Source organism: Melospiza melodia, chromosome 12 (genome assembly GCF_035770615.1).
Source record: "Melospiza melodia melodia isolate bMelMel2 chromosome 12, bMelMel2.pri, whole genome shotgun sequence".
NCBI classification, from domain to species: domain Eukaryota; kingdom Metazoa; phylum Chordata; class Aves; order Passeriformes; family Passerellidae; genus Melospiza; species Melospiza melodia.
The window spans coordinates 5,536,447-5,545,318 of record NC_086205.1 but is presented as its reverse complement, the minus strand read 5'-3'; the positions used below and the strand labels follow the sequence as shown (position 1 = coordinate 5,545,318).

Sequence of the window (8,872 nt, the reverse complement as noted above, 5' to 3'; positions counted from 1 at the left end):
TGAAGTAAGTATGGAGTTCCTTTGTCCAATGTAATTAGAAGCTGAAATTCGTGTGTTTGAAGTGGTGTGAGTAATCCTCTGCTTTCTTTCTGAAGAAACATTTTTTTATTTGTTTTTTTACTGGTGGCTTGCAATGGATTCCTGCAGTACTGGTTGGATAGAGGACAAGGAGGTCATATAAAAAGTCACCACTGGTTTGAAATGAAGGCAATGAAAAATGAGTGCCTTGTACTAAAAGTGTTGCTGGAGGTTGTTGGCCAAGTATTGCAGTCTCACTTTCCTATTTTTAAAACTCTTTCACCAGCTGTGATGTGACCCTTCCCTCCACACCCACAACAGAAAAATAGCCCTTACTGATTAGAAACAGGAAACAATAAAACTCACTAACCACAAAGTATTTCCAAAGACACAAAATAAACAAGCAGAGATAGTGGGAAATAGATATTTCCTGCTGATCTCCTTTCAGCACAGTAACTATAGCTAATAATTATAGTCCCTGGGGATTTACAGCTTTTGGAGGGAATGTATGTTTTTATGATGACTGAAGTAAAATATTTTCATCAGAGTCTGTCCCAGCATAGCAAGGAGGTGGCCAGGAGTGCCATGAGATGCATTGGTGACACCTTCTAGAAGTACAGGAGTGTGACAGTGTTCACAGGGGTTCTTGGACGAGGGAAGAGATGAGAATGTTGACTCCGTATTTCAGAAGGCTTGATTTATTATTTTATGATATATATTACATTAAAACTAAAAGAATAGAAGAAAAGGTTTCATCAGAAGGCTGGCTAAGAATAGAAAGGAAAGAATGATAACAAAGGCTCTGTCTCAGACTCTCTGTCCAAGCCAGCTGACTGTGATTGGCCATTAATTAGAAACAACCACATGAGACCAATCCCAGATGCACCTGTTGCATTCCACAGCAGCAGATAACCATTGTTTGCATTTTGTTCCTGAGGCCTCCCAGCTTCTCAGGAGGAAAAATCCTAAGGAAAGGATTTTTCATGAAAAGATGTCTGTGACAGGCTCTCATGGCATGGGCTTTTACCTGAACCTCCCTTTATATGTGACAGTAAGCTGGGAAGATCTTTAATGCCTTTTCTCTGCCAGGATTCTGCAGTTTTCTTTGCCTGGTTGGTTTCTCTAGCCATGAGTATTCTGTGTGCTCGGGCTGGCCCCACCTCCCACTCTCCCCTGGACTTTGCAGTGGATCAGGATGAGGATGATGATGATGATGATGTGTATTTTTCACATTAGTGATCACCCCAAAAGGCCCCATCAGGAAAGGGGGAATCTTCATTTTCAGGCAGAGGGTGGAAGCTGAGGCTGATATTTGTGCAGTTCTGGATCTGTGCAATTCTGTCCTCACCTGATGTCTGACCTGCCTTACCTCCCTCCAGCCAGGGAGGTGGGCCAGTGGTTTCTGCTGCCACCCTCGTACCACTGCTCCTAATGGCTGGATAAAAGGGAAAGCTTCCCAGGAAAAGATGCTAAACCCGGAGGTGCCGCTTTCACTCCTTCAGCACCTCATCCAATACATCTCCTGCATAATGAGCCCCTGAACTGCGGGGCCGTTCATTAGTATGCTCCGTGTTTGTTTAGGAGCTCCCTGCTCCTTTATTTCTGCTGTGAGCAGCTTCTAACTGCCTCTGAGAAGAAAAACGGGCACCAAATGTTGCCAAAAAGTGAGTAGATTTGTCCCAATCTCCTCTGTCCAGTTTGCAGGGAATTTCACCTTCTGCTCTCTAGATGATCTTTGTGACTCAGTTATCAGTAAAAGCTGAAGCATCGATCCAGCCTGATAAACCCAACTCCTTATTTCCTTCATAACTTCTAAAGTGTCCCTGTGATGCAGGCAGGGCTGTCTGTGTGTGTGGTGAACGCTGCTTTCCTACAAAGTGTCGGGGGCAGCCCCCAGTCCAGCCCCTCCAACTGCATCCAGGAAAAACTGTTTGTGAAAGAAGCAAATCGAAGCAGATGCTCCTCAAACACTCTTTATTCAGAGCACACAGGACAAGGCTGGGAGAAATGTCAGTCGTTATCTTCAGAAGGTTTATTTAGAACTTTTAGTTATGGAAACAAAAAAAATCCCTAAATATAACTATATGTAACATATATATATATAACATATGTAAATATATATACACACATGTACTCACAAGCTCTAGAGCAGGCTGGGAACAGCAAAGCCTGAGTGAGCAACCCACAGAGCATCTCTAAAAAGTCCAGACCAAGTCTCTCCCTTTTTCCCTTTTTTTTTGTTTTTTTCCTCCTAATAATTGCAGCATTTTTACAGGACTCAACACTGGAATATCCTACACGGCACAGGGATGATATTAAAAATACAAAGCAGAAGACACCAGCACCAGTTGCTTACCCTTTTATCCAACAAAGGGATCTCAATGGCTTATGTGAGATCTGAAGGTAAACTTGATTCCAGAGAGGTTTGTTGCTTATTGCCTTGTAGTTTTATTAACACAAAGTTAATTATTTTAGAATGTAAGACAAGAAAACTATATCATTATTATACACTAAACAGCACGAGAGGATTCTAGACAATAATTTAGATGTATTAAATAAATAAGAAATAATAGCAGCCTTCTACAATGCAGGCTACACATAGGTTTACTTCGGTTTGAAGTACCCAGGTCTTTAGTACACCTACGGGAACAGATTTGCTCCACAAGTGTTTTAAAGCAACATATCTATAAGATACATACGTAAAGAGTGTCTAAGGTTAGGACAAAAATGGAAAGCACACTTTACCACGGTCTCCACATATCTAATGACCCCATTCTGGGGTTGTTATGGGAAAAATTTGGCTGCAGAACCTGTCTGGGAGGAGGCGCAGCATCAGCCTGGCTGCAGAGCGGCAGCGAGGGCAGCTGGAGGGGATTTTTGGCAGCCTGCTTGTTCTCCGCCGGGCTTGTGCCTCGGCCCTTGGGGCTCGGGGCATTTTTCTGTGTCGGGAGAGGCTGCAGAGCCGGGCTGCCGGAGCGGAGCGCTGCCTTGCCGGGCTCATCTCCCGAGCGGGGCAGCGATTTGAGCAGGTGGTTCAGCAGCCGCGCCCCCAGGCTCCTGTCCATCCACTCGCAGGTGAGCAGCAGGTTGTGCACCTCGTGCATGCACTGGATGTAGCCGGTGCTGTACCTCTGCTGCGCCTCCAGCCCCACCTTGGAGTCGGCTGTGCGGGACAGACACAAAGGGTGAGCGGGGCACGGTCACCTGGTGGTGTCTGAAGCATCTCTGGCTTTAGAGATGCTTTGTGTGCGGGGAAAAGGTGAGCCCTGAGCCCTAAAGGGTGAGCGGGGCAGGGTCACCTGGTGGTGTCTGAAGCATCTCTGGCTTTAGAGATGCTTTGTGTGCGGGGAAAAGGTGAGCCCTGAGCCCTGTGCCCCGCAGGGTGAGCGGGGCAGGGTCACCTGGAGACCTGCCCGAGCACCTCTGGCTTTAGAGATGCTTTGTGTGCGGGGAAAAGGGTGAGCCCTGTGCCCTGCTGCCCCGCGCCAAGGCAAAACCGCACCAAAAAGCAGAAATCGGCTCAGGGAGGGAAGGAAAAACGCTCCCCTGGGTTCAGCAGAGCCCGGCTCCATCTCCCCATCTAGTGGAGAAAGGCAAAGCCCGGCAGGCTGGGCCTGGGCGGTCTGAAAGGGGCTTGTGCCAGGCTGCCAGGGCATCACACCCCCTGGCACAGGGTGAGGGACCCAGCACTCACCCAGCATCTTGCTGCTCTGGATGTTCTGGAGGTGCTTCACTGTCATTTCCAGGATGTCTGCTTTTTCCAGTTTAGACTGCTGATAGGGAAAGAGCGCAGCACTTAGAGGCAGAGAAGGGTTTGCACCATGCCCAGTTTCTCTAAAGATTATCCATTTCCCTTCCTCCCCCCACAACCCAGTTTCCCACCAGCAGAAGGACAAAAAGCAGCATAAAATGAGCACTTACATCCAGGTGAAATGCACCCACAACAGTCTCCTTCAGCTGGTCCAAGCAGTTATTAATCCTTTCCCTTCGCTTCCGCTCAATGAGGGGTTTCCTTAACTGGCAAAGAAAAGGAGCAGGAAAGATCTCAGTTGATATTTTAATTTCCTCTCCCTGCTGCAGTCCAGCAAGGCCAGAGATCCCTTCCCTGTGTGAAGCCAGAGCAGGGTGACACTGCTCAGCAGGGACAAGGTGTGCATGGAGCCTGTGCCCATCCCTGAGGTGGCATCACCTCTCCCTTCTCCCACTTCCAATCGTTCCGAACACAGAAACTCAAAAACAGAGAGGAGGCATAGAAAGGAAGCAGAAAAACACCCACATGAGTTAAAATCAGAGAAAAAACCATCTTTCCAAGAGGAGAAAAAGCATTTGTGACAGCAAAAGCTGTTATCAGTAAAAGCTAAAGCATCGCTCTAAATCTAAAGCGCTTCCTGAGTGGCTGGCACCCCTCATTGACATGCCCAGCTCAGGGACACTCACCTTCCTCTCCTCCTTGGTGCTGGCCACCTTGTGCGTGCCCGTGGTGGCCGTGGCTGTCATCCTGGGGCAGGGAGCTTGGCAGGACGGGATGGGATGGGATGGAATGGGATGGGATGGGATGGGATGGGATGGGAAGGAGGCGCTGGGCCAGTGGCTCGCTCCCCTTCCAGCTGGGCTCTTTGCTGCTCCGCTGCTCCTCGGCTGTATTTATAACCCCAAATTAGCATCTGAAAGGCAACTTTCCTTGGCGGGACTTCTTTTCCCACACGAGGGGTCGAGCCCGGAGGTTTGTGGCCATCAATCAAAGCTGACAGGTCACTGCTTCTTTTCAATGACCACGGCGGCCCCCCCAAACGGCGACAGATGTCCGGCCTCCGACGCTGGGCTTTGGAGGGATTCCTTTGTTCGGGAAGAAGGGCAGGAAAATGGGCGCGCTCGGAGCAGCTTGCACGGCTCCTCGTTCAGTTCGCACAGATTCCCAGGGAGGCACACAATGGCCGGGAAGCGCTTGAATTACACCTGGGAAAATGCCTTCCACTCATCGTTTTCTCCTCCATCTCCTTGAAGCCATGCCTGTTTTTACCTGCTGAGCTGACCCCAGTTGTTTCACATCATTGTAACAGGCTCTTAATTTAAGAATAGAGTACTTCAGCTGGGAGATGCTGCTCCCAGGGATTATTGTTACAAGGAAATGATGATCGATTAAAAACTGTTGACAGCAGACACCTGAAGGAAGGTTGTTTCCATCACAGAAATCCTCTAGGGAAAACATGGGGACTTTATTTACCTCCTGGGAACCTGAATTATCTGTTGCACCTGGGTGGATGCAGGTAATATGTAACTCTTCTAGTTTTTGGCTGCTCTGCAGAATTTAATATTAAATGTACAGGGTATTGAAGGTACTAACAAACCTAGAGTTGAGTTAGTCCTGTGGAAGGTTTACTTCTTTGGGTTTTCCCCCCCATGCTGCGAGGCTTGGGTGGCTTTGCCTGTTTCCTGCTCTGGAATGCTAGGCCAGGGCATGAGGGGCCTTTTGAGGAGGCTTGGTGTGGGGTGAGAACACACTTTTATACTTCCTCACTTCTGCCTGGCTTGGGGGAGCGTATGAAGGTGTTTTCATGATGTTGCATTTGCTTTCTGAAACTTTTTGAAGTTGCTCTGCTGATGAGCAGGGTTTGGCAGTGTCCTGTTGGGTCCCACAGGTGAAGCCCTGTGGATTGGTGTTGAATGTGTCACCTTATTGAAGTGGAGAGGAAGCAGCTGCAGCGGTTCAGAAGCACTGCAGGCCCTCCCAACGCACTGGGGGGATTTCCCAGCTCCTGGGAAAAATAAATATTTTATTGAAATAAATAAAAAATGAGAGCAGCATTCTACAATGCAGGCTACACATAGGTTTACTTTGGCTGGAAGTAGCCAGGTGTTCAGTACAGCCACAGGAACAGAGCACTCCACAAGGGTTTTACAGAAACATGTCTGTGAGGTAGATGGTGCGTGGCTGCAGAGCCCTGTGTCCCTCCAGCCCTGGGTGGGGACATTGCCCAGTGACAGCAGCGAGGACATCACGCTGCTCCTTGCTCAAGCACCGTGTGGGTGTGAGAGTGTCAATGCAAACATACCTGCAGCACATCTGCACGCCCTGCTGCCTGGCCTCAGCACCAAAACACGTCCCCAGCCATGGGAGCTGGCAGGCAGAGGCTGTTTGGCAGTCACATGCAGAGCTGGGGTGCAGTTCCTTGGTTTTATAAGCGCCCTACTTTGGAATGGCCTGGGTCGAGCTGGGGTGGTGGTTGTGCTGGGAGAGGAGGGTTGGGAGGGGAAGGTTAACTTATCCTTTGTGCCAGGTAAAGGGGTGGGATCCTTATCTCTGGGGCGTTGTCTTCAGAGACAGCAAAGGAGATCCCACCACCCCATGCAGGAGGCCCCACATCAGCCAGCCCAGCCTCCTCACCTGTGAAGACTCCTTTGGTTTTCCACGCTTTTTCCATCCCAGGGAAATGGATTGTTGCTGCTATTTGTAAAAGGTGTAGCTGAGGCCACATGATTGCAGCAGCTCGGCCTGGAGCAGGCAGGGCTGGGCTGGGGGCACAGAGCCCACTCTGTGTTTTGTGCCCAGGCTGGCGGTGCCTGCCCATCTCCCTCCACCTTGTGCAGAGGGCAGCAGGGAGGAGGTGAGGTGATCTGGCCCAGCTGAGCACAACAGGGGTGTCAGCAAATCCACAATCACCCAAAGCTCTGAAAAGTGTGTCCCGAGCCTGCAGGGTGCAGCATGTGCCCCGTGTTGCTGGCCCGGAGGCTGGCCAGGACAGTGCCACCAGGACAGCTCTCTCAGTGTCTGTGATGGCAGCACCTCCTTCCTCAGCCTCTCTCCCTCCCCTGGCCCTGCCTCGCCCTCCCTCCTGCCCCCTTTGTGCGGCGAGCTGCTCCAGCTCCGGGGCTGCTCCCTGAGCTTTCCTCTCCCTCCCAGGCGAGCTGGTGGCCAGGGGACGCCGGGCTGGCAGGACAGGCCATGGGCAGTGGGGTGGCCCTCAGTGTCCTGCGAGCTGCCCCAGCTCCGGGGCTGTTCCCTGGGAGCCCAGGTGAGTTGGTGGCCAGGGGACACCGGGCACGGGCAGCAGGGTGGCCCCGGGTGCCAGCCCGTGCCCAGCCCAGCCTGGCACCGCAGCCCCTTGCTTGGCCCTTGCATCTGCTGCGGCTGCGCTCATTTCAAGGTTCATTTGTAAGACAGCGGCGCGGTGCAAAAGCAGAGCAGCTTTGGCTGTAAACAGTTATTTTACACCTCTCAGTCACGGCAAAAGCCTTTATTTGGGAGGCGGGGGTGCGGGCGGGAGAGCTGGCCTGGCTTTGGGCAAGGCTGACATCTGTGCCGGGGATTGCAGGCACCCAACAGCCCCATGCTAATGAGCATTAGGGGAGCTTTCTGCGAATTCCCGCCTTCCTTTGGCGGTGCCACTGCCAGGTTTCACTGAAAAGGGGATTCTCCTTTGTAAACAAAGCCTCTCTTTTTTCCTGGGCTTTCCAAAAAAAGAAAAAAAAAAAAAAAAAAAAGGAAAGAGAGAGGGGTGAGCGCTGCTTAGAGTTTTCTCTTTTTTTTCCCTATTTGTCTACACTTCACAGTGCGGAGAAAGAGAACAACTTTTAACATCTGTTCCTGCAGTATTTAAGAGGGAAAGAAAGGCTGTTGAAAAGGGGGAAAGTGTGGCAGATGTTGGCAGGTTCCCCCGGGCGCAGATGTCCCGCTCGGAGCGGGGCTTTGCTCGGGGAGCGGCCTCGGGACACGCGACTGCCGCCCGGGCGGGGGACGTGGGAAAGCGCCGCCCAACAAAGGCGCCCATTCAGACAAACCCCGGAGCCGTGAACAATCTAATCACCAGCAGAGAAATGGGCAGCAGCCCCCAGCGAGGGCGCGGGGGCAGCCGGTGGCCACGGGACGAGGGAATTTGACCGGGCTGCAAGAGCAGCGTCCCTTCCTTGCCCTCTGCGCTCCCTCGGGGCATCCGGCACGGAGCTGTGGGCAGGGATCCATCATTGCTGAGGTGCTCTGCAGCCCGGCTGTCCCACACAGCAGACAGGGATGGAGGGCTGGATGGATCCCTCTGGATAGAGAGCAGGCACCGCTGGGCTGGATGGAACCCTCGGGATGCAGGGCAGGCACCTCTGGGCTGGATGGAACCCTCGGGATGGAGAGCAGGCACCCCTGGGCTGGATGGATCCCTCTGGATAGAGAGCAGGCACCCCTGGGCTGGATGGAACCCTCGGGATGGAGGACAGGCACCTCTGGGCTGGATGGAATGCTCTGGATGGAGAGCAGGCACCCCTGGGCTGGATGGAACCCTCGGGATGGAGGACAGGCACCCCTGGGCTGGATGGAACTCTCAGGATGGAGAGCAGGGAGAGCAAGCACCTCTGGGCTGGATGGAACCTTCTGGATGGAGGGCAGGCACCCCTGGGCTGGATGGAACTCTCTGGATGGAGGGCAGGCACCTCTGGGCTGGATGGAACCTTCTGGATGGAGAGCAGGGAGAGCAAGCACCTCTGGGCTGGATGGAACCTTCTGGATGGAGGGCAGGCACCCCTGGGCTGGATGGAACTCTCTGGATGGAGGGCAGGCACCTCTGGGCTGGATGGACCCCTCGGGATGGAGGACAGGCACCTCTGGGCTGGATAGAACACTCTGGATAGAGAGCAGGCACCCCTGGGCTGGATGGAACCCTCGGGATGGAGGGCAGGCACCTCTGGGCTGGATGGAACCCTCGGGATGCAAGACAGGCACCTCTGGGCTGGATGGAAATCTCTGGATGGAGAGCAGGCACCTCTGGGCTGGATGGAACCTTTTGGATGGAGGACAGGCACCTCTGGGCTGGCCAGGGCTGTCCCACGCTCGGGACAAGGCAGCACCAGAGGAGGGACTGTGGGACAG

At 52.5% G+C, this 8,872-nt stretch overlaps 1 protein-coding gene across 1 annotated transcript; it reads right to left on the bottom strand.

Moving 5' to 3' along the window:
* Positions 1 to 2,144: 2,144 nt before the first annotated feature.
* Positions 2,145 to 4,682, bottom strand: LOC134423419 (transcription cofactor HES-6-like). The gene is given in 5 exon segments (XM_063166393.1): positions 2,145 to 3,181; positions 3,713 to 3,791; positions 3,940 to 4,035; positions 4,456 to 4,590; positions 4,593 to 4,682. Coding segments are annotated over 5 exon segments (822 nt in total). The 3' UTR covers positions 2,145 to 2,759.
* Between the last annotated feature and the right edge of the window lie 4,190 nt (positions 4,683 to 8,872).